This window comes from Gopherus evgoodei, chromosome 2 (genome assembly GCF_007399415.2).
Source record: "Gopherus evgoodei ecotype Sinaloan lineage chromosome 2, rGopEvg1_v1.p, whole genome shotgun sequence".
NCBI lineage: Eukaryota > Metazoa > Chordata > Testudines > Testudinidae > Gopherus > Gopherus evgoodei.
In genome coordinates, this window is record NC_044323.1 from 36756453 (window position 1) to 36782547 (window position 26095).

A 26095-nucleotide genomic window follows, 5' to 3' on the forward strand; every position below is an offset into this window, starting at 1 on the left:
TCCATACTCCCAATACTGGCCAGGCTCTCACCAGAGATCGCCCCAGTGCAGGTCGATATCACTTATAATCTCGCACATGTTAGTCCCCACCAGCGCGGAACCATTCTGCGCGGCACTGGTACCACTCGACAAACAGACTCCGATCCCCGCCCTCTAGGCATTGGTCCCCAACAAGGGTTAGCTGGCAGACTCAGGCTTCCACAGCCCCGCCTTGGTCACCAGAAGGGAAATGGTCCGAGTCAGAGCCGGAGTTCAGCCCCTTGCCGAGAAGGCATGCATCCCCATTAGTCCCTGAAACTGGCATGACATCCATGGCAGCAGTGTGGCAGCAGGACCAGTGGCCTGTTCAGTGGCCTTGTTGGAACCCGTGGGGCATGCCCATGATGCCAGTTCCACATTCCCACCACTCCTCCCTGACCGCCTTGGACAAACCGCCCCCAGCATGGCGGGCACCGGCTTCAGAGGACGGGATGGAGCCTGACGCAAGTGCAGCACATCAGGCCCCAGTGCCTACAGAGCCCGCTAGAGAGGGGAAGGGGAAGCCTCTCCTTCCCCTGTGATGCCCTTGTCATCTTCCTCACTGGACGAAGTGGTGGTGGGCCCCTTCCAGACCAATAGTACCACCACCAGCCCCCCAGTGATCTTAAGGAGCACCAAGCTGCTGGACTTAGAAAAGTTAGATTCCTGCAAGTCATCAGGGCCTGATGAAATGCATCCTAGAATACTCAAGGAGTTAATTGAAGAGGTATCTGAGCCTCTAGCTATTATCTTTGGGAAATCATGGGAGATGGGGGAGATTCCAGAAGACTGGAAGGGGGCAAATATAGTGCCCATCTATAAAAAGGGAAATAAAAACAACCCAGGAAACTACAGACCAGTTAGTTTAACTTCTGTGCCAGGGAAGATAATGGAGCAAGTAATTAAAGAAATCATCTGCAAACACTTGGAAGGTGGTAAGGTGATAGGGAATAGCCAGCATGGATTTGTAAACAACAAATCGTGTCAAACTAATCTGATAGCATTCTTTGATAGGATAACGAGCCTTGCAGATAAGGGAGAAGCAGTGGATGTGATATACCTAGACTTTAGTAAGGCATTTGATACGGTCTCGCATGTTATTCTTATAGATAAACTAGGAAAGTACAATTTAGATGGGGCTACTATAAGATGGGTGCATAACTGGCTGGATAACCGTACTCAGAGAGTAGTTGTAAATGGCTCCCAATCCTGCCGGAAAGGTATAACAAGTGGGGTTCCGCAGGGACCGGTTCTGTTCAATATCTTCATCAACGATTTAGATGTTGGCATAGAAAGTACACTTATTAAGTTTGCGGACGATACCAAACTGGGAGGGATTGCAACTGCTTTGGAGGACAGGGTCAAAATTCAAAATGATCTGGACAAATTGGAGAAATGGTCTGAGGTAAACAGGATGAAGTTCAATAAAGATAAATGCAAAGTGCTCCACCTAGGAAGGAACAATCAGTTTCACACATACAGAATGGGAAGAGACTGTCTAGGAAGGAGTATGGCAGAAAGAGATCTAGGGGTCATAGTAGACCACAAGCTTAATATGAGTCAACAGTGTGATACTGTTGCAAAAAAAGCAAACATGATTCTGGGATGCATTAACAGGTGTGTTGTAAACAAGACACGAGAAGTCATTCTTCCGCTTTACTCTGCGCTGGTTAGGCCTCAACTGGAGTATTGTGTCCAGTTCTGGGCTCCGCATTTCAAGAAAGATGTGGAGAAATTGGAGAGGGTCCAGAGAAGAGCAACAAGAATGATTAAAGGTCTTGAGAACATGACCTATGAAGGAAGGCTGAAGGAATTGGGTTTGTTTAGTTTGGAAAAGAGAAGACTGAGAGGGGACATGATAGCAGTTTTCAGGTATCTAAAAGGGTGTCATCAGGAGGAGGGAGAAAACTTGTTCACCTTAGCCTCCAATGATAGAACAAGAAGCAATGGGCTTAAACTACAGCAAGGGAGATTTAGGTTGGACATTAGGAAAAAGTTCCTAACTGTCAGGGTAGTTAAACACTGGAATAGATTGCCTAGGGAAGTTGTGGAATCTCCATCTCTGGAGATATTTGAGTAGGTTAGATAAATGTCTATTAGGGATGGTCTAGACAGTATTTGGTCCTGCCATGAGGGCAGGGGACTGGACTCGATGACCTCTCGAGGTCCCTTCCAGTCCTAGAGTCTGAGTCTATGAGACCTCTGAGTGGCTGCCCCGTTACAGCTGCCTCTCCAATCGGACCTGCTGTCCCAGAGCCATGGTAGTCTTCTGCACCGGAACCTGGCAGTGTTGCACCTGATGGCTTGGCTGCTGCCTGGTTGAATGCGGAGGAACAGGAATGCTCAGCCCATGTCCAGCAAGTCCCCTAGAGCAGCAGAAATCCCTCCACCAGAGTGACCTGCATGGCCAAATGGAAGCTGTTTACATGCTGGACCTCAGAACAAAGTATTTGGCCTGAGCGGGCCTCACTGCAGTTGATCCTGGACTACCTTCTGCATCTCAAGCTCCAGGGTCTCTCTCATTCACTTGGCCACTATTTCAGCCTTCCATCCTCTGCTCCAGGACAGGACGGTTTTGGCTCATTGGCTCTTTGGCTCATCCCTTACCGGCTCTCTCAAAGCAAAGGGCTGATCCTTCACCCCAGCCTGCTGGTCCTCTACCTCCAGACCTGGCTCCTTCTAGGTTCCAAGGCTTAAAGTTAGAATGCTCTGAGAGGTGAAAGACGTGTTGCTGTACAGCCGAAAGTCGACCACTTGATGTACTTACCTACAAAAATGGAAATGATTCCAAGTTTGATGTCATTCTAAGCACGCAGACTGACCTTTTGTCTTCCCTCCCTCTGATTTTAGATTACATTTTAGTCCTCAAGAGGTCAAAACCCTGACTCAGTTCCCTTAAGGTTCATCTTGCTGCCATAACTGCTTCCCACTGTCAGATAGATGGGTATTCGGTGTTTGCTCAGTCACTGATGGGTAGATTCCTTAAGGACATTTGGACTCTCTTGCTGCATGTGAGACCATCTGCTCCAACCTGGGATCTTAACCTAGTTCTCAGTGCTTTGATTGGACCTCCTTTTGAACCCATGGCAACTTGCTCTCTCTCACACCTGTCTATGAAGACAGCATTTCTAATTGCCATCACCTCAGCTAGGCACATAGGAGAAATAGCAGCCCTAATGGCACACCCATCATACATTGTCTTTTTTTAAAGACAAAGCAATTCTGAGGTCGCATCCCAAGTTTCTCTCTAAAGTTGCCTCCACTTTCCATGGGAATCAACAGATCTATCTCCCTGGTTTTTTTTCACGAAACCACATCATGACAACAGGGAAGCAATTTTGCATATGCTAGATGATAGAAAAGTATTAGCATTCTACTTGTACAGGACTAAGGACTTCAGGAAGTCCCTTAAATTCTTCCTTTCATTTGCAGAAAGATCCAGAGGCTCCGTGATATCGGCTCAAAGATGTCCAAAAGGGTCTTGAGTTGCATTAATCGCTGTTATCAAGGACGCATCCTGTTGCCTCCATCTAGAATCCATACACACTCCATGAGGTTAATTTCTACCTTGGTCGCATTCATTAAAGATGTCCCTATCTCAGAAATCTGCAGAGTAGTGACTTGGGCCTCTGGCCACACTTTCACAGAACACTGTACGATCACTGGAAATTCAGCTTCCTATGCCATCTTCGGCACCACAGTAGTAACAGACTACACTCCAAAGCCCCAACATCCCTACATGGGACCTACAGTGGACTACCCATAGGGACACTCTTTGAAGAAGAGGACGAAATTACTCACCTTGTGCAGTAACAATGGCTCTTCGAGATCTGTGTCCCTATGGGTGCTCCACAACCTGCCCTCCTCCCTTCTACTTCGGAGTTCTCCATAAGGGGCTCTGCTGTAGAGAAGGAATTAAGTGGGGTTCACCCACATAGACCACTTAGAGAGGTACATTGCATGTGTGGGCTGAATGGACACTGCTACCTAAAATCTCCGATTAGAGACGCAGGGGCGCACACACACCTATAGTGGAGCACCCATCGGGATACACATCTCGAAGAACCATTGTTACTGCACAAGGTGAGTAACTTCCTTATTTGGGCCCAGGACATCCCCTCGTCGATTTGGCTGTGGTGCCTAGTCTGGTTCCAGCACTATGTTCTGTTCTGGGGTCTGTTCTTGTGACTCCAGCCCCTGTGGCAGCCAGCTCTCCTCTGGTGCCATCCCTGTCGACTCTGCCATTGGTCTGAAAATCATACTTTCTCGACTCCAGGGCCCATAGTCCTGTATGATCATCTCTTGAGATGGTGGCAATACCTGGTTAGATTTTTCATAGTTGCTAGACTTTCCATTCCCATCCTTCATCTTGAGGTGCTTGATCTGTTCCCTGCAATAGTGTAAGGTTTGGTCAATGTCAACCTCTACCACCCTCATCCAGATTTTAATCATATAAATGCATATTTCTGTTACTTCTGCCTAAATAAATAAATAAATAAATCAATAAATCTTGCAGTCCTCACATTACAGGTTAGCCAGAATCACTAGTTGGTGGGCATCTTTCTTCTGTTTGACTGAGCTGGGTTTAGTTGTGTTAACAGTAGCGTAATATACTTGCAATGAAGGGTTAATGGCTGTATTTAAACCAGCAGTTAGCTTCCTCTGCATAGGACAAGTGGGGAGTCAGCAGGTAGAAGGGCTGGAACATACAGGCCCTGGGAATTGTGAAATAGCGTTGGCAGACTATTCAAATATTTAAAGTCAGCTGCACATGCTTTAGCTACAAAACGGGTGGGCAGAGAGACACCCTCAGATAAGCTGACAAGACTAAGTATATGTCTATACCTAAAGCACTTCAGTGTAGACATTTACTACAGTGACAGGAAGGGGTCTCCCATGGCTATACATAATCGACCTCCCCGGAAGGCAGTGGCTCAGACAATGGAAGAATTCTTCTATTGACCTTGCATTGTCTTGACCCAAGGTTAGATTGGCTTAGTTATGTCTCCACGGTGTGGATTTTTCATACCCGAGACACACAGCTATGCCAAACTAACTTTTCTAACAGTGTGTTCTTAGGATGTTCAGCCATATTCAACGGCTCTATGTGTTGGATAATGTGGGGGGTGGGGATTGGGGGGAGTTTTGGACTAAAACATGTCAGAAGCAGTGTCTGACCTGCTATGTAAACATATTCTTATCTGTACAATGGGGTAGGCCAAGGGCAGAATTTCAGCCTTTGAATTTCTTGATAATCAAATTAGAATAGATCTTTTTTTAAGCATGGGAACTTTGATATGAATTCTAAAATGTAAATACTTCTCAAGTCTATCAGTAAAATTCGATGCAGTTGTGTAATTCTTCAAAATATTAATAATTTTAAATTAGAGTCTAAAAAGATTTTTTTTCTTGAAAACAAATGCTACTCTGTGTTCTTAACAACTTGAGTTTTAGTTTCTATTGTTTGAAGAAGGAATTGTTTTTGTTAAAAAAGAGGCCTCATAGCATTTAACTGCTTTTGCTACACATAAATAACAGTGATGCAAAATAACATACCACATTCTTAGTTGCTCTTTAAAGGTTGCAGAGGAGTTTGGCTGACCTCATTCTTCAGTATTACAAGACTTGTACGATAAGCCATTTAAAGGAATATAATTTGAACAAATGCTTTGAATTTTTAAATTTGTTAATTTAATTAATGTTAAAAGTAGGGCTGTCAAGCAATTAAAAAAATTAATCGCTGTTAATCATACTGTTAAACAATAATAAATACCATTTATTTAAATATTTTGGATGTTTCCTACATTTTCAAATATATTGATTTCAATTACAACACAGAATACAAAGTGTACAGTGCTCCCTTTATATTTATTTTATTACAAATATTTTTATTGTAAAAACCAAGACATAGTATTTTTCAGTTCACCTCGTGAAAGTACTATAGTGCAATCTCTTTATCATGAAAGTTGAACTTACAAATGTAGAATTATGTACCAAAAAAAAACCTGCATTCAAAAATAAAACAGTGTAAAACTTTAGAGCCTACAAGTCCACTCAGTCCCACTTCAGCTAATTGCTCAGACAAACAAGTTTGATTACAATTTGCAGGAGATAATGCTGCCCATGTCCTGTTTGCAATGTCACCTGAAAGTGAGAACAGGCATTGGCATGGCACTGTTGTAGCTGGGGTCGCAAGATACTTACGTACCAGTTGTGCTAATGATTCATATGTCACATCATCTTCAACCACCATTCGATAGGACTTGCCTCCATGCTGATGATGAGTTCTCCTCGATAACGATCAAAGGCAGTATGGACCGGTGCATGTTCATTTTCATCATCTGAGTCAGATGCCACCAGCAGAAGGTTAGTATTTTTTGTTTTCGTGGTTTGGGTTCTATAGTTTCCGCATCAGAGTGTTGCTCTTTTAAAACTTCTGAAAGCATGCTCCACACCTTGTTCCTCTCAAATATTGGAAGGCACTTCAGATTCTTAAACCTTGAGTCAAATGCTGTAGCTATTTTTAGAAATCTCACATTGGTACCTTCTTTGTGTTTTGTCAAATCTGCAGTGAAAGTGTTCTTAAACCGAACATGTGTTGGGTCATCATCAGAGACTGCTGTAACATGAAATATATGGCAGAATGCAGGAAAAACAGAACAGGAGACATACAGTTCTCCCCAAAGAAGTTCAGTCTAATTAATGCATTATTTTTTTAACAAGCATCATCAGCATGGAAGCATGCCCTTTGGAATGGTGGCTGAAGCATGAAGGGGCATATGAATGTTAAGCATATCTGGCATGTAAATACCTTGCAATGCTGGCTACAAAAGTGCTATGCGAACGCCTGTTCTTACTTTCAGGTGACATTGTAAATAAGAAGCAGGCAGCAATATCTCCCATAAATGTAAACAGACTTGTTTGTCTTAGCGATTGGCTGAACAAAAAGGACTAAGTGGACTTGTGGGCTCTAAAGTTTTACATTGTTTTGTTTTTGAGTGCAGTTAGAAAACAACAACAAAAATCTACATTTGTAAGTTACGGTTTCAGGATAGAGATTGCACTACAGTACTTGTTCGAGGTGAATTGAAAAATACTATTTCTTTTATTTAGCATTTTTACAGTGCAAATATTTGTAATAATAATATAAAGTGAGCACTGTATACTTTGTATTCTGTGTTGTGATAGAAATCGATATATTTGAAAATGTAGAAAAACATCCAAAAATATTTCATACATTTCAATTAGTATTTGAGTGTTTAACAGTGCAATTAATCGCAATACATTTTTTTAATTGCGATTAATTTTTTTGAGTTAACTGCAATTAATCGACAGCACTAGTTAAAAGCTGAGGCCTGTGGCTCTGCTTACTTTCAGTTTGTATTCAGTGTGGAGAGTTAATCCCAGAGCAGGTCTTTTCTGATGCAAAATCTGAATGCTTGTGTAGTCACAACAGCTGTCCCCTCACTATGTAGTATCTTCCATTACCTAACTGCAGAGATGAATTTTGGCCCATTGTTTTAGTAATATTGGACACATATGGTTTTAAGTGACAAAGCTGTATGCTTATGCATTCATTTGAGACTCACGGTTACAGTTGGCTCCAAATCAGAACAGGGAGAATACATTCACACTATGGCCACCATTATGACTGCCTGTAGTAGTTGGATCATAGTAGACACTGTTGCATCTAAAGACACAATTATCTATTGCTGAGGAACTGCAAATTCACCAAAGCTCTTTACAGCACTTGTGGTTAATAATGGATTCCTAAAAAGCTCTATTAAAGAATTTCAGACCTATCAATTTTCTGTCCTTATTTTTATTTTATTTTTTTAAAATTGTATTATTGTAAGTTACCATGTTATTGAAATCATTGTTTCATTCAGTACATTCAACATATTGGTATCATAGATGCACATAGAATTAGTAGGTTTGTTTTGTTTTTTAAAGATCAGTATTGTTTATTAAAGATCAGTAGTCAGTAGGTTTTTATCAGAATTCCTATATGATGATGATAGCTAAGGAAAATTATGTATTTACTTGTGTAACATTTGCACACAAATTAAAATATACAGCACATCCAAGAATCAAATCTTACAAAAAATGGTTTTAAAGAAGTTAAAACATATCAGACAATTTGTTACCTCTAAAATGTTTCTATTAGTGCAGAAATATGACTTTGATCTTTGTGTGAAATTGTTTGGATATGCTTTGAATATTGTGTTAAGATACATCTGTGTGGCTACTTTTTTGCTGCTAGAATTTACATTTGAAATCAATGTAAACATAACTTTCATTTGTTACTGAAACAAATTGCATTTACTAATGCTTTCATTCAATGTGTGCAGTTCTATACTACTTATGAAAAACTTATTAATTAAAATTCTCTACTTAGCCTCTTTTATTTTAAAAAGAAATAAATAGTGCTGGAATTATATTTTCAAAACTAGAAAATGTATAGGTACCCAATAACTTCACTTCTATGAACCCCAAAGTTATGGAAATAGGTAAATAAAGAAGTTTTAATTCAGAACATGTATGCTTTTATTCTGTACAATAAATAAAATCTGAGGTTACTTACTGTGTGATAATGAAACCTGGTTTGTATTTAGCATGTTCTTCACAAGCCACTAGTATACATACTCACTTTATTATATATGTAGTGTATGTGCTATATCTCTCTCTCACTATTGTGTGTGTGTGTGTGTGTGTGTTACATTTAAACTATGATAGATAATGAATTCATGCTTGTATTAAAAGCTATATAAATATGAATATTTGAGGCTTTTAGCATTTGATGAACAAAGAATTACGTGGCTACAAAATAGAACAATTGATAAAATCCTCCCCACTATTGGCTATTATTTACTGTCTCTTAAGTGGCAGGTTGTATTTATGCCAATTTATCTGCTTCAGGGAACATTCTTGATAGCAGAACAAAGTGAATAAAAGTAGTTTGCTTTGCAAATGAATGCAAATAGTAGAGCCTTTCGGGAAGCCCTTTAACAGGGGCAGTGCACTTTGATTATGAGTGAAGCTGCCATTTGGACATGGTGAAAAGAGCACGCTTGAACCATTGATTGGGAGAGACAGTAAAAAGTCAGGAAGGGCCCGTTAAGCTCGCAGTGCGGCAGGCGGATGTCAGTGTGGTTAGAGCACAGTGGGAGAATGACAGGCAGGATTAGTGTCAGGGAGAAGCTTTGCTGTAGCTGTGGAGATGGTCCCTGGGGTCACTCACCTCTGACTGTTGTTCTGTGCTGATGGCTCTGTAATGCAAACTGCTTGATATATGTCTGTTCATTATCAGAAATGGTGATTAGAAAAGGTATTTGTCATAAAGGATTCTTTTTAAAAAATAGAAATGGTTAACTACTTTTTACAAATGCTTAGTTCAATAGTCACTTCTTTTACTAGTGTGGAAGACTGGGTACAGAGCCTTGTGTTCTTGGAGAGGCAATTTAACATACAAAGATTTAATAGCTAATTTGACAGTTATATCTGAGGAACCAGTGTGTTCTTGTTTTTTACTCAGTTTTAGATAGTTGTCATAAAGGAGGAAATTGTTTATAATTTGCAGCCTGCTGTTACAGTAGAACATTGTTTTATATTTTGGTTATTGGGCCTTATTGCTCTTTGAAAATGTCCAGTTTCTTTCTGTTTTCTTCGTGTATAGTGCACAAAAGTCACAGGGCTTAGGTTCTTTTAAAAAAAAAAATTCTCAGTGGAATGTAAAATTGTCAGATTTCACTCCTGTATCACCCAAAAATGTTAAAATATAATGCATTATGGGGGTTTTAACAACTGACTGAACTGGCATGCTGTTTTAAGCTACAGATTTATAAATAACATTTTAGGATTATTTTCAGTATTTTTTCAATTGAGGACTTTTTAAAGATTTCTCTTTCTTTATATATCATTCAGTTATACGTAGGAGGATTTTATATATTATCTAAAATGTTGATATCTTAGACTGGTTTAATCTTTAAGTAGTAAAATTGTTTATTTTGATTTGTATTGCTTGCTTTTTTCATAGTGACAAGTTAAATGTGTCTACTGCACTAATGTACATTTTGTATATTAAATATTTTTAAGGGTTCAAGTTCCTTCACTGACAGCTGTTTTTATGTACTGTTTTCTGTAACAGAGTGGAGGAAACAGTGTTCAACTAACAAGCTTTGGGAACCATATTAAATTACATTGTTACAACATCCATTATTTGATTAATTTATTTAATGTCTTTGTTCAGTATTTTATTCAACTACATTTTTTTCATTTTCTCAGCATAATACATGTTTTACAAATGTTTTGCAGGCACCTGAATGGACAGAAGAGGACCTTAGCCAGCTGACAAGAAGTATGGTTAAGTTCCCAGGGGGGACCCCAGGTCGATGGGAAAAGATTGCTCATGAATTGGGTCGATCAGTGCCAGATGTGAGTTCACTCAGATTTGCTTTGTATAGAGAGTGACAAACCAGAACAAGACAGGCAGTGTAGAAGGCAGACATAGATGGGGTCCAACATTGTCTTTTGAGAAAGGCTGCAATCCTTTTAGGACCTGGAAGTGAACCATTAACTAACTAAGCAAGAAGCAGATGTCAGCAGTCCCTTGCTCCACAATTAACAGCTGTAACTGATCAGCTGTATGGGGGATTCTGGTGCTTAGAGACCTGAGCTACTGTAACCTGATAACAGAAAAACAATGCCAGTTTTAGTGTTCGTGGTAACCCCTTTTAACTGCAAATGGACATTTGTGAGACTTAGCTAAAGCTTACAGTTCTGTTTAAGCCAGGTTTAAAAAAAAAGTATGAATCAGCTAATAGCATTTAGACAGGGGGTTTCCATTAATTAAACTGAAATATTTCTACAAAATGATAAAACAGTTGGTCTGAGGTTGATATTATTGCAGTTCCTATTTCCAGACTATACTATGGTTAACAATGGTGTAAAATAATTAATATCCTTATTCAAATGCATTTGTGTGGTGGTATGCTATATATATATATATAGCACACCACCACACAAATGCATTTGAATATATATATATAAACTGTACTTAAGGATTTAAAGTGTTATCTTCAAAAGTATAAAAAGATTTTTTTTGTTTTCAGCAATAGATCACTTGTATATGCTCTACAGTGTCTGCAGAGTACCATTCAAAATTCTTTTCAGTTGATCCTATTCCAAAGAGTCTGGAGGGGTTAAAGAGAATAAGATTTAAATGTTTAATTCTGTTGATGCACATTTTGGAGCTTGTTGTTCTGTATTTAGTAATAAAAACCTAGCAAAGATACTTTTTTTGAAAACCAAACCTTCATTTAGTCAAATAGTCATAAATTGTCATATAGGTTACAGTGAGTTATCTGCAAGCCAGTTTATAAAGTGTTTTTACCTTTTCTCTGGAAACAAACATAGCCCACGTCCAGACTACCCCGCCGTATCGGCGGGTTAAAATCGATTGCTCGGGGATCGATATATCGCCTTTAGTCTAGACGCGATATATCGATCCCCGAGCGCGCTTACATCGATTCCGGAACTCCATCAACCCGAACGGAGTTCCAGAATCGACACAGAGAGCCGCGGACATCGATCCCGCGCCGTCTGGACGGGTGAATAATTCGATCTTAGATATTCGACTTCAGCTACGTTATTCACGTAGCTGAAGTTGCGTATCTTAGATCGATTTTCCTCCCCTAGTCTGGACAAGGCCATAGAAAGGTGATTTTTATCCCAATCATTAAGAAACTAAATAAACCTATATTATATCCAGGCAAGCTATAGGGATCTTGATGTGCACGTGACTAAGCAATTTGTAACGCAATATACTGCAGATAGCGAAATACATTGTGTTCTGTTTAGAGATAAGTGTGTCTCACTTAACAGTACTGGCCAGGGAAGGCCTCATTAGAAGATACTTTAGTTTACTCAGCAGTTGTAAGTAATACATTTTATTGTAAGCAGCTTGACAGTGTACTACACGTGAAAAAAATCTTTAAACACAGACTTGCACAAAAATTAACAAAAATCTTCCTGAGACAGACCATTATTATTATTATTTATATTACCTTAGTCCCTGGGAGCACTAATCATGGACCCCATTCTGGTAGGCACTGTACAGACAGAATAAAAAGACCAGTACGTTTAGAATCTGTCTTTGACTATCTAGTGGGTCCATCTCTAAAATCTCGGGGCTCTAACAAATTAGACAATGCAAAAACCTGTCCTAAAAGATTACATTCTACACCCTTCTTCATCTGTTGTCAAGTGTGTGTGTCTGTGTGCGTGTGTATGTATGTTAAAAATATGTTTTTATAGAGATCCTTTTACACATGAGAGATCCCAAAATGTTGACTGTACATGCCCAGTATTGGGGGAGAGAGAGAAGACTGCTGTTCAGACTCCTGAGAGAGAGAGAAACTGAACCACTGGGTCCTCTGTCCCCTGACCTGTCTGGTGAGAGATGAGAAAGATGTATCCCATAAGCACTGAGCTGGCATGGAAAAAAGAGTCATAAGAGATATTTTACAAGGGAAGTCGGGTCTGGAAATATACCTGCTATAGACTATAGCATTGATTTCTTGTGGCCTGTATGTAACAGAGTGGCTCCTGCTGGAGCTAGCCACCCCTGATTACAGAATGAATCACATCTGGAAGAGATCAGGATGATTGCCCTATAAAGAGCAGCAGGAGGCTGCAGAGAAGGGGAGAAGCTCAGGAAATTGTCGAGTGTGTGAAGGACTCCTGCAGAGAAGACCACAAGACCAAGGGAGATGTGACAGAGCTGGAGCTTAGGGAGCAGGAGGCTCCTGTTGCAAAACCCGGATGGAGTTTGGGCCTACAAATTGGGGGCCTAGAGGCCTGTGCGAGAAAGCTAAGTTCCAGCTTGGATGAGCTGAGAGGATGGGCTGTGAAAACAGAATGGGACAGAAGAGTTCGGCTGTGAGAGAAGACACGGGAACAAAGTATGGACTGTTGTGTGGTGATGGACTTTATTTTGGAACTGTGAAGATTAAGAGGAGTTGTTATTAAACCAGCCCCAGACAGAAGGAGATGTTATCCACATGAAAGCCTGTGTGCAGTTCTAAAGGGGGCCTGCAAACGGAGGCTAAAGGGGCAGGGTTTCTGCAAAGTGACCCAGGCCAGAACTGGGGAGGCGGGAGTGGTCAGTAAACAGTCACCCCACTGTGTAGCCCCAGCAATAAAGTAGCTTATGTAAGGCTTGTCTATACTAGGCTTTAATCTGAACACTTCCCGCTAATGCTGGTGCAGCTCCACTTTTGTACACCAGGCACCAGCAATCACTATTATCTTTACCACTGTATTGCATAGACCTGCACTGAGCAGGTTTAAGTGAAATGGTGCTTAACAGGACAGCAATTGCCTGGAGCCCTGTGTACATTAGCTCCCCCACTGTTGATGCTTTGGCGTGGAGTGTTTATTTACAGCATTGTCTAGCATTATCCAGGCTGGAGGAACACTGGGGGTTTGTCTCATCTACAGAATGAACCAGAACTCTTACATGTGGTCTTACAATAGTGTGCAATGTTCACCCTGATTGTTTACATCCATGTGTGGAATTAATTTTATGTGCACCAATATGGAGGTAATGTATGGTGGGGGTGGGGTTGAGGGATTCGGAATGTGGAAAGGGGTGGGGGCTCAGGGCTGGGATAGAGGGTTGTGGGGGAGTGGGGGTTCCAGCTGAGGGTGAGGGTTCTGGGGTGGGGATGAGGGGTTCAGGGTATGGAATGGGGCTCAGGGCTGGGGCAGAGGATTGGGATGCAGGGGGTGCGGACACTGGGGTGGGGCCAGGGATGAGGGGTTTGGGGTGCAGGCTGCAGCTGGGAGAGAGGACTCCCCACACCCTCTCTGACTGCAGCAGCCCAGGGCTGGCACAGAGGCACCTCTCCCCAGCAGCACTAGGTCTGGGGCCGAGGTGCCTCTCCCATGCCGTGGCAGCACCAGACTTGGGATCGGGGGAAAGGCGCCTCTCTCTGGCCACGCAGCTTAGAGGGAACTTACATAGTGTGGGCTTTTTCTTCTTTACAATATATCAAGAAAGCCTGAGATTTTTACAATAATTCTTGCTTACTTTTTGCCTAGGAGTATCAGGGGTCTTGTTTTACTTGTTTTGCAGAGAATTCTTTGTAGGGCTTGCAAACTACTGTATTTGACTCTTTTTGAGGATTGCTTTCAGGTGTTTGTCAGGAGCGTGGCTAAATAGGTATTAACAAAAATAAAGTGTTTTTTTTTTAAATAATCCAGCTAGAAAACTTACCTCTTTTCAACTGCTCAAGTTTCAGTGTTTTATGATGTCATCATCCCACTGGCTCACTCTAGTCAGCAAAAGGTCCTTTAGCAAAAACAGTAGGAAAAAACTTAGTATTTGCAGTGTTAAAAAAGAAAACCCAAAAGTGCTGATCATGATGCATAAAAAAGAAGCAAAAAAAGAGCACCGGCAGAATTTTTTCTTCCCACTTTTGTAGGTCATCTTATATTCCTTTGTGGTAGTGGGAATTGCAATACCAAACTGTTCTGAGATCCTCATTTCCACTGCAATTCTTAAGCAGAATGAAGTGATTTAAGGAGAGTGTTTCTGGCTTTTGTCAACATGTCAGATCCTTAACGTTATTTTAACTTAGTCTTTTTGTGGTTTCAAGTGTTTGTTTTTGTATGTTGGCTTTTGTTTGTGTGTGCATGGGAGAAGGGGTTAATAATTCTCATCCTGACACAATATATCATATAATATGCTTTTGGCCAGTCTTAAACACGTTTTAATTTTTTAAAAAATAATTGGGCTTTTGGCCTTTATTTCTTTGCCTGAAAATTTCCTTTTATTTAAAAAAAAAAGAAAACCTGCTTAGAAATATAAGAAATGCAGTGTACTCTTCCTTGGTTCTGCTAGACAACATCTTTGATACCTGATCATTGTGAGCATGATGTGTGTGGTGAGCTCTCACCTTTCAGTGAGATGAAGACATCCCTGTTCAGTGCCTTGGGCAAGCAGTGGTTAGAGGGAGTTCAGAGGAAGGGAGCTCATACCTTGCTGCTAATCGGGGCAAGGTGGGATAATCCTAAATGATTCAGCCGCTTGAAATCTGTGCTGTCGAAGAGGTGGCATAATAACAGTTGATAAACTTCCTTCCTAGCAGCCAGTGTTGCTGCACCTCAGTTTTCTCATCTTAGGATAGCTGTTTGAGGGTATGTCTACACTACAGGATTATTCCGATTTTACATAAACCGATTTTTTTAAACAGATTGTATAAAGTCAAGTGCACGCGACCACACTAAGCACATGAATTCGGCGGTGTGCATCCATGTACCGAGGCTAGTGTCGATTTTCCGGAGCACTGCACTGTGGGTAGCTATCCCGTAGCTGTCCCATAGTTCCCGCAGTCTCCCCCGCCCATTGGAATTCTGGGTTGAGATCCCAATGCAAAAACAGTGTCGCGAGTGATTCTGAGTAAATGTCATCACTCAATCCTTCCTCCATGAAAGCAACGGCAGACAATCATTTTGTGCTCTTTTTTCCTGGATTGCCCTGGCAGACGCTATAGCATGGCAACCATGGAACCCGTTTTGCCTTTTGTCACTGTCACCATATGTGCACTGGATGCTGCTGACAGACACGGTACTGCAGTTCTACACACCAGTATTCATTTGCCTTTGCAAGGTAGCAGAGACGGTTACCTTCCCTATTGCACCGTCTGCCATGCCATTGTAAATTGGCGATGAGATGACGGTTATCAGTTGTTCTGTACCATCTGCTGCTGTCATGGGTGCTCCTAGCTGGCCTCGCTGAAGTCGGCTGGGGGCGCATGGACAAAAATGGGAATGACTCCTCAGGTCATTCCCTTCTTTATGTTTTGTCTAAAAATAGTCAGTCCTGCCTAGAATATGGGGCAAGTGTACTAGAGAACCAGAGAGCACAGCCGCTCCATATCAGAGCCCCAGAGATCCCACAGAAATGATGAGCTGCATGCCATTCTAGGGGGTGCCCCTGCAAAACCCCACCCATTGCTTCCCTCCTCCCCCAACTCTCCTGGGCTACCATGGCAGTGTCCCCCCATTTGTGTGATGAAGTAATAAAGAATGCAGTAATAAGAAACACTGACATTTTAGTGAGATAAAATGAGGGGGAGGAAGCCTCCAGCTGCTATGATAGTCCAAGCAGGACATTAAAAGGTGGCCGGGGAGAGGAGCCCAGCCTCCCGCTGCTATGATAGTCCAGGCAGTACAGAATCTTTTCTTTAGACATGAAAGCGGGGTGGCGGGGGCCTGAGGGAGCTCAGCCTCCAGTTGCTATGATGAAGACGGTTACCAGCCGTTCCGGTCATTCCCGGCAGATGGTGCAGGAGTCATTCCCATTTTTACCCAGGCGCCCCCGGCTGACTTCATTGAGGCCAGCCAGGAGCACTCACGGGCTGATGATGACGATGGATATCAGTCATATCGTACCGTCTGCCACCGGGAAGGGGATGCTGGTGTTCAGCGCTGTAGCACCCCGTCTACCAGCAGCATGCAGTAGACGTAGAGTGACATTGAAAAAAGGCGAGAAACGTTTTTTTCCCTTTTCTTTCGGGGGGGGGCAGGAGGAAGGGTGTAAATTGACGACATATACCCTGAAGCATCTGGGAAAATGTTTTTGACCCTTCAGGCATTGGGAGCTCAGCCAAGAAAGCAAATGCTTTTCGAAGAATGCAGGGACTGTGGGATAGCTGGAGTCCTCAGTCTCCCCTCCCTCCCTCCATAGCGTCCATTTGATTGTTTGGCTTTTCGTTACACTTGTCACACAGCACTGTGCTGTGGCCTCTGTCTATCATAGCCTGGAGATTTTTTTAAATGCTTTGTCATTTCGTCTACTGTAACGGAGCTCTGATAGAACAGATTCGTCTCCCCACACAGTGATCAGATCCAGTATCTCCCGTACGGTCCATCCTGGAGCTCTTTTGGGGATTGCATGGCCACCCGTGTTGATCAGAGCTCCACGCTGGGCAAACAGGAAATGAAATTCAAAAGTTTGCAGGGCTTTTCCTGTCTACCTGGCCAGTGCATCCGAGTTCAGATTGCTTTCCAGAGCGGTCACAATGATGCAGTGTGGGATACCACCCGGAGGCCAATACCCTCGATTTGCAGCCACACTAACCCTAATCCGACATGGCAATACTAATTTCAGCGCTGCTACTCTCGTCGGGGAGGAGTACAGAAATTGGTTTAAAGAGCCCTTTATATTGATATAAAGGGCCTCGTTGTGTGGTCGGGTGCAGGGTTAAATCGGTTTAATGCTGCTAAATTTGGTGTAAACGCGTAGTGTAGACCAGGCCTGAGTCTCAGCAACACCTCCCCTCCTGGTGCTGAGGTCTGATTCCACAAAACCTCAGAAAAATATCTCCAGTAGTCCTAGCTGAGACTGTCCCATCCTGAGCCTTTCCCTCAGGCTTGACTTCCCTTTGGTCTTATGGGAATGTCTTGTGTTACCTACTGTCTTCAAGTTTTCCCCTAAAGTTTGGTACAACCATTCTTTATTCTTCCATGGGGCACTTCTGCAGCCTTTTTTCCAGCTCCAACAGCCACAGCTGCTACACCTTCTATAGTTTCCTCTCTGAAAAGACTTGTAAGCAGACTCTGCTCCATTCAAGTTCTCTCATTCCAGGCCTTCAACCTGGCCATTGAGGAGAACCTCAAAAGAATAAATGGACACAAATCTGACATCAGGAATCATAACATTCAAAAACCGGTAGGAGAACACTTCAGTCTCTCGGTCACTCAATAACAGACCTAAAAGTGGCAATTCTTCAACTAAAAAAACTTCAAAAACAGACTCCAATGTGAAACTGCAGAACTGGAATTAATTTGCAAACTGGACACCATCAAATTAGGCCTGTCTAAAGACTGCTATTAGTTGGGTCATTACTAAACCTAACCTAATTTCCCCAATACTAATTTTCCCCCTACTGTTACTCTCACCTTCTTGTCAACTGTCTGAAATGGGCCACTCACATTACCACTTCAAAAGTTATTTTTCCTCCCTTGGTATCTTGCTGTTAAATGAATTGTCTCGTTAGACTGACCTCACACTTGGTAAGACAGCTCCCATCCTTTCATGTATTTATACCTGCTCCTGTGTTTTTCACTCCATGCCTCTGATGAAGTGGGTTCTAGCGCACGAAAGCTTATGCCCAAATAAATTTGTTAGTCTCTAAGGTGCCACAAGGATTCCTCGTTGTTTTCGCTATTACAGAGAGAGTCTTCAGCTCTAGTTTCAAACCTGAGCTTTCTCCTCCTGCACTCTAAGGGACAGGAAATGTAAGCAGATGAGTTTTCCATCCTTCTGTAACCAGAATATACACACACTTTAAACATTTTCCTGTGGTTTGTCTTTACTGATGACTCAGATAACAATAACAGATCGAGTTTTATATCCTATGTGCTGGTCTATGTTGCAAAATTAGGTTGGCTTAACTACATCATTCAGAGCTGTGAAATATTTTGTGCCCTGTGCGATGTGATTAAGTTGAGCTAAGCATTGCTGTAGATCAGGGGTAGGCAACCTATGGCACGAGTGCCAAAGGCGGCACACGAGCTGATTTTCAGTGGCACTCACACTGCCCAGGTCCTGGCCACCGGTCCGGGGGGCTCTGCATTTTAATTTAATTTTTAAATGAAGCTTCTTCAGCATTTTAAAAACCTTATTTACTTTACAAACAACAATTGTTTAGTTATATATTATAGACTTATAGAAAGAGACCTTATAAAAACGTTAAAATGTATTACCGGCATGCAGAACCTTAAATCAGAGTGAATAAATGAAGACTCGGCACAGCACTTCTGAAAGATTGCCGCCCCCTGCTGTAGATACCACTCAGTGAACAGAAGGATTCTTCCATTGATCTCGCTACTGGTTCTTGGAGAGGTGGATTTATTACAGCAACGGAAGAACCCCTTCCTTTGCTGCAGTAAATGTCTACACTGCAGCTGTGTTGCTGTTGCATTTCTAGTGGAGACATAGCCTAAGCTTTCTTACCAAACTTGGCTTTTCTTAGGGTCTCCTGGCCAGGTATCATTTGCTTTGGCCTCTAATTCCTTCTACCTCTTAGGGCTGGTCAACACTGCGGGGGGGGGAATCGATCTTAGATATGCAACTTCAGCTACGTGAATAACGTAGCTGAAGTCGAATATCTAAGATCGGATTAATCACCCGTCCACACCGTGTGGGATCAACGTTCGCGGCTCTCCCTGTCGATTCCGGAACTCCGTTGGGGTTGATGGAGTTCCGGAATCGATATAAGCGCGCTCGGGGATCGATATATCGCGTCTAGATTAGATGCGATATATCGATCCCCGAGCAATCGATTTTAACCCGCCGATACGGCAGGTAGTCTGGATGTGGCCTTAGATGCATATCCTGGTGGGAGTGAAGATGCAGCTGCCACTATGACTTAATAAGGTTTATATTTTTATGCAGGGTTTAAGCACACAACATCATATGACTCATCAGAGGAGTCCTGTGTCCCCATGCAGACTCTACCATCCTGCTACAGACTATTACCCTGCTACAAGGGGGAAAGAGCCTTCTGGGAGGGGCAAACACTTCAAGCCCTGCAATGCTACATTAGGAGGTGAAGCATAGTTGAGAGAAAATAGTAGGGGACAATGAGGGGCAAATGTGGGAGGGGCAGCCATTGAGAGGTTGGGGACAACTCATCTCTTCCCCCCAAAAAAAGTCTTGGGATGGATGGAGGTAGGTTTATAGAAACAAATTCCTTATTTGTTGGGAGCGTACTGAATTTCTTTTCTTGATTCAGATAACAGTCTGTTAATTAGATTGATGCAAAAAACTGAAAAGAATCTAACTGAATTGACAGATACTAGTGTGAAATTAGAAGCTGTGTAGTCACTGATGATGATTAGTAATTATTTTGTAAACCTTAGTGGTTTGGTTGTTCGTAAATTCAAGAAGTCTATACACAATAATATCTTCACAGTTGCTTTTTCTTCTACTATTAAAAATTACCAGAATCATCTATGACCAATGTGGATAAGCATCTGGTCTAACTTAAATTATAATTTACCCACAACTCCTTGCAAATAGGGATTTATAATATAATAGACCCATAACTACATGGCCTTACTGGTTGCTGCTATAACTTTTGGTCTTTTGATGTACATGGAGTTTTTCTGCTACTATAGTAATTCTAAGATCACTCAAGAAAATCATCCTTAATCAACTAGTGTATCAAAAAGTCCAAAACAAACCAGGTAAGGCCAGGCTCAGTGTATCCATGTGTCTAATTATCTAAAACTAGTAACTAGTAGTTTCGTGTGGGACTTGTAAATCATCTTAATTCCATCCAAAATGGAGCGCTTAAACTGATCAGTATAATGAAGTAAGACTATATTTGTAACTGAAAAGATAATACAACTTTAAAAATCATTTTCTCTGCAATTGGCTTGTGGTATTAATTAGATTTGTTTTCATCAAGTGTTTTGATTATGAAAGGGAAACTGGGTTCAGTTTACTCTAATTACAGTTCCTGCCTGCTGATCTGGTTACCTGTGCCAGGGCTCTGTCGGCCTCAACACATCTGGTCTTTGACCCATTTTCCTTGCTGAATTTGTAGCTTCAGGCTTAGATCTCATTTCTGTGTTTTAGTTCTTAAGGAAACAATTGCCCTTAAACAAAAGGCAAAATTGTACATTTGAAGTGTTTAAACAGTGTGGAAAACCAATAATATATCCTAAATTAGGAAAGGAGGTTTCAAGTCTGATATTCTTATCAAATTAACATTGTTTGCCAAATGAAGATTTATTACAAATAATACAACTAGCATTGTTAAATTTAAAGGCACAGAAAAAGTATCGGTATATGACATTATAAAAATATAAAGTTCATGGCCACACAAGATCTACCTTGGTACACATAAAAAGTTTAAAATGTTAATTTATGCCTTTCAGCAAATTATTTTTGTAACTACAAAGGGCATTCAAATTGTAAAAATAACAGAGGAAATAAAAACTGTCTGGCATGCAAAACACACTTTAATGTGATTATTAACTGCAGGTTTTCTAAATTAAAGGCAAAGAGATCTCAGATTTCATACTTGTGAAGTAATATCATTCTCTTGCCTGAGAGGATGTAAACTGATTCTTGCTTGACTGCGGTCACTAATCTCTTGCATTCAGGTTGCGATAGCAGAAAGATAGAGGATTTGCTGCCAGCATGGAAAAAGGCCCTGGTAGGCAGCAGAACAACGGACAGGTGGATAGATTTAAGCAGACTTTACTAATTAGCATGTTGCCTAACAGTATGAGGTAAGAGTTCTGCAGTTCTGTAAGCTTCCCCATATGTCAAAAAAAAAAAAAAAAAAGATGATGAAATAATTAACGAGCTTTGAGCTATTTGGGCTGAGCTCCTGGGTGCATACTAATTTAATTCTTGTGTGCTTTATTGTAAAAGGAGTTGCTTATTTTTCAAAATATAAAAACTGGGTTTATACTAAATTCATTAGTTTATTATTAGGAAGAACGACTAAACATGGAATGATCCATAAATAAAAATATATTTATTGAGTGAGTTTGGTTTTTTTGCCACTAGAAAACCTATTTTTAAAAGTGCTGATTTTCTTAATATGTGTTTTATGTTCTGCTTAGAGCATACCAAGCTCTTCCGTAGATTGACTCAACTCTTAGCTGCGGTGACTGATAAGATGAAAGGCCTCCTGGTGTCTTCTCAAAGATTTTGTATTGGTTTACTACCTGCATCCATACTTGCTACAAGTTGGCGCGGGTTGTACGCCTATTCAACTAGAGCTCAGGCGTCGTCAGCAGCCTACCTAGCACAAGTACTTATCCAGGATATCTGCAGGGTCACAACATGATTTTCAGTGCACACCTTCACAACCTCAGCAGGCCAGAGATGACGCTGGCTTTGGCAGAACTGTGTTGCAATCAACATATCCAGGAACTCCTACCTGCCTCTGGAGATACTGTTTGGGAGTTATTTAACATGGAAAGGACATGAGCAAGAAGTCGAAGAAGAAAAAATGGTTATTAGCCTTCCATAACTGTTGTTCTTCAAGATGTTACTCATGTCCATTCCATGACCCACCCTTCTTCCCCTCTGCCAGAGTTCTGGCACAAAGAAACTGGGGGAGGGGGGAGTTGGTGGTGCCCTTAATACTAATGTATATGTGCACCACTCCAGAGGCTGCCAGAGCTAGTCCCCTATGGATACCACTGAGGGGAAAACTTCCAGCACCAGTGCATGTGGCGAGCACACACACTTAAATAACATGGAATGGACATGAGTAACACATCTCGAAGAACAACAGTTATGGAAGTTTAGTAACCATTTTTCCTACTTCCTCTTAAAAACTCCCCTCCCTGTCCTTCAGGGACCCCTCTCTAGAGGCCTCTCAAACAGGAGGTGGACTCCTTAATTCAATGAGGGGTGACAGAGACTGGCTGTCCTCAAGACAGGGACAAAGCTTTTACTCAAGATATTTTCTCATCTCCAAAAAGAAGGTTGGGCTGGAGACCCATTCTAGATCTCAGACTGCTGAAAGTCTTCATACACCATGTAAGATTCAGGATGACCCACTTGGCCTCAGTAATCTTTTCCCTAAATGAAGGCAACTGATCTGTGGCCCTCAATTTTGTAGGATGCCTTCTATCATATAGACATTCCTTCAGAGTATAGGTGATTATTGTGCTTTACGATGGGCCAAGGGCACTTTCAATACAGAATTCTCCCTTTGGCCTCTTGTAGGCACTGAGAGTTTTTACGAAGATGCTCTCCATGATAGCAGCATATCAGCATTGTCAAGGCAACCTGGTATTTCCTTAACTTGACAGTTGGCTGCTCACAGAACGATTGTATCAGGAGGTACAGATTGTGGTCTTCTCATTACTTGACTTTTTTCACTCATTGGGACTTCAGGTAAATCTAGAAGAGTCCAGTTTAACCACCCACCCACAAGTTATAGAGTTTATCAGAGCAAATCAGAACTCAGTTCTGGACAAAGCGTACTTACCAGAGAACAGATTCCTTGCAATGAGCTACCTCATTGTCCAACTCTGTCTCGGCCTGCAGATGCTGGTCCTGTTCTGCCTTGTCCTTCTACACCCTATGACCACCTACACCTACTTGACATGTTTTGCAATGCTTCACCTCCAGGTCCAAACATGGTTGTGAATGGTCTCTGCTCAAGCAGATACACCCTGGATAAATGAGTTTCACTTTCTCTGAGTGTCCTCAGGTCTCTCATTTGGTGGGAAACAAAAGGGATTCCCTTTGTTTCCCTGCCATCCACAAAGAAACTGATTACAGATGCCTCACTACTGGGTTGGGAAGTGCACCTGAATGATCATATAGCTCATGGCTTCTGGACTTCACAAGATTAAGCCCATTACTTCTTGTCCGACCTTCAGTGGAAATAGAGAACAATTGATCACCATCCTCTTTATAACAACCCTTAATGTATTTGAAGACTGTTATCAGGTCCCCCATCAGTTGTCTTTTCTCAAAATTAAATATGCCCAGTTGTTTTAACCTTTCCTCATAGGTCAAGTTTTCTGAACCTTCCATCATTTTTGTGTGTCTCCTTTTGGAATCTTAAATATTTGTCAACATCTTCCTTGAAATGGGATGCCCAAAACTAGGCATAATACTGCAACTGAGGCATCACCTGTGTCAGCTGGAGTGAGAGAGTTATCAGGAGTGTCTTTCATATGGCACTCCTGTTGATACATCCCAGAATATTAGACTTTTTTGCTGCAACTGCATCTAATTGTTGACTCATGTTCAGCTTGTGATCCATTGTAGCCACCAGATTATTTTCTGCAATTATTTCACAGTTTGTAGATGTGCATTTGATTCCTAAGTGTAACACTTTGGTGCTTGCCTTTACTGAATTTCATTTTGTTGATTTTGAACCCCTCTCCAATTTATCGAGGTCCTGTTCCCCTCCCAGCAAGTCATCTGCAGATTTTATAAGCATACTCTCAACTCTGTTATTCAAGCCTTTAATGATAATTTTTAATAATACCAGACCAAGGACAGACCTTAGTTCACAGTGAAACATAGAACACTAGTGTGAGTACAGCTTGTCAACCAATTGTACACTCACCTGATGATGATTTCATCTAGACCATATTTCTTTAGTTTGCTTATGAGGTCATGTGGGAGCATGTCACAAGCTTTACTAAAATCAAGATAAATAATGTCTTCTACATCCCCCATCCACTAGGCCAGTAACCCATCAAAGAAGGAAACTAGGTTGATTCAGCATGATTTGGTCTTGACAAATCCATATTGGCTATTATTAACCACCCTATTTTTTAATCTGTCCACAAATTGAGTGGTTAATAATTAGTTCCAGTATTTTTCCAGCTATCAAAGTTAGACTGACTGGTCTGTATTTCCCTGGGTCCAATTTGCCCAATTAAAGCCAGGTGCTATGTTGGCTCTTCTCGAGTCCTCTAGAACCTCAACTATCCTCATGAGTTCTTGAAGATTGCTTCATTTAATTCCTTAAGAGCTCTAAAATGAATTTTCAGACCCTGCTGATTTGAATACATCTGATTTATCTTAATGTGCTTTAATCTGTTTGTTCCCTGTTCTGTTTTGAGTTCCTTTCCCCTTGTTAATGTTAATTGTGTTAAAGCATCTGGTCACAATTAACCACTTGAGTGGAGACTGAAGCAAAATAGGCATTTAAACATCTCAGCTTTCTTGATGTCATTTGTTGTTAGAACTCCTTCCTTACGAAGTAGTGGACATGCACTTTCCTTCAGTATTTTCTTGCTCTGAATGTATTTATAGAGCCTTCTTATTGCCTTTTCTGTCCTTTGCAAGATGTAACTAATTTTGTGCTTTAGCTTTTCTGATTTTGTCTCTACATGCTTTTACTATTTTTTTTGTATTCTTCCGTTGCAGTTTGTCCATGTTTCCAGTATTTGTAGGATTCTTTTTTGATTTTCAGGTCATTAAAGAGCTTAAGAAGAAGCCACATTGTCCTCTTCTTCTTTTTTTCCTATATTTCCTTCCATCTGGATAATTTGCTCTCTTGCCTTGAATATTGTCTCTTTGAGAAACATCCTGTTCTCCTGAACTCCTGTATCCCATAGATTTTCTTCCAATGGGACCTTACGAGCAGGTCTCTGAGTTCATTAAAGTCTGTGTTTTTGAAGTCCATAGTCCTTATTCTGTTGCTCTCATTCCTTCCTTTCTGTGGAATTATGAAGCCTATCATATCAAGATCACTTTCACCCTACTTGCCTTCCACCTTCAGATTTCCAACAATTTCTTCATTAGTCATAAGAACATAAGAACGGCTGTACCGGGTCAGACAAAAGGTCCATCTAGCCCATTATCTGTCTAACGATAGTGGCCAATGCCAGGTGCCGCAGAGGGAGTGAAGCTAACAGGCAATGATCAAGTGATCTCTCTCCTGCCATCCTCTGACGAACAGAGGCTAGGGACACCATTCTTTACCCATCCTGGCTAATAGCCATTTATGGACTTCACCGCCATGAATTTTTCCAGTTCTGTTTTAACCACTGTTATAGTCCTATCCTTCACAATATCCTCAGGTAAGGAATTCCACAAGTTGACTATGCGCTGCGTGAAGAAGAACTTCCTTTTGTTTGTTTTAAACCTGCTGCCTATTAATTTCATTTGGTGACCCCTAGTTCTTGTATTATGGGAATAAAGAAATAACTTTTCCTTATCCACTTTCTCCACATCACTCATGATTTTATATACCTCGATCATATCCTCCCTTAGTCTCCTCTTTTCCAAGCTGAAGAGGCCTAGCCTCTTTAATATTTCCTCATATGGGACCCTCTCCAAACCCCTAATCATTTTAGTTGCCCTTTCCTGAACCTCTTCTAGTGCTAGAATATCTTTTTTGAGGTGAGGAGACCACATCTGTACACAGTATTCGAGATGTGGGCGTACCATGGATTTATATAAGGGCAATAACATATTCTCAGTCTTATTCTCTATCCCCTTTTTAATGATTCCTAACATCTTGTTTGCTTTTTTGACCGCCTCTGCACACTGCGTGGACATCTT

General features: G+C 41.4%; 1 protein-coding gene across 1 annotated transcript in view; it reads left to right on the forward strand.

The window, feature by feature from the left end:
* Nucleotides 1-26095, forward strand: part of DNAJC1 (DnaJ heat shock protein family (Hsp40) member C1) — a 205760-nt gene that overhangs the window by 169620 nt on the left and 10045 nt on the right. Inside the window, exon 9 of the mRNA XM_030550390.1 lies at nt 10333-10452. Coding sequence (XP_030406250.1) covers nt 10333-10452 — 120 coding nt within the window. The remainder of the gene's footprint in view (nt 1-10332; nt 10453-26095) is intronic.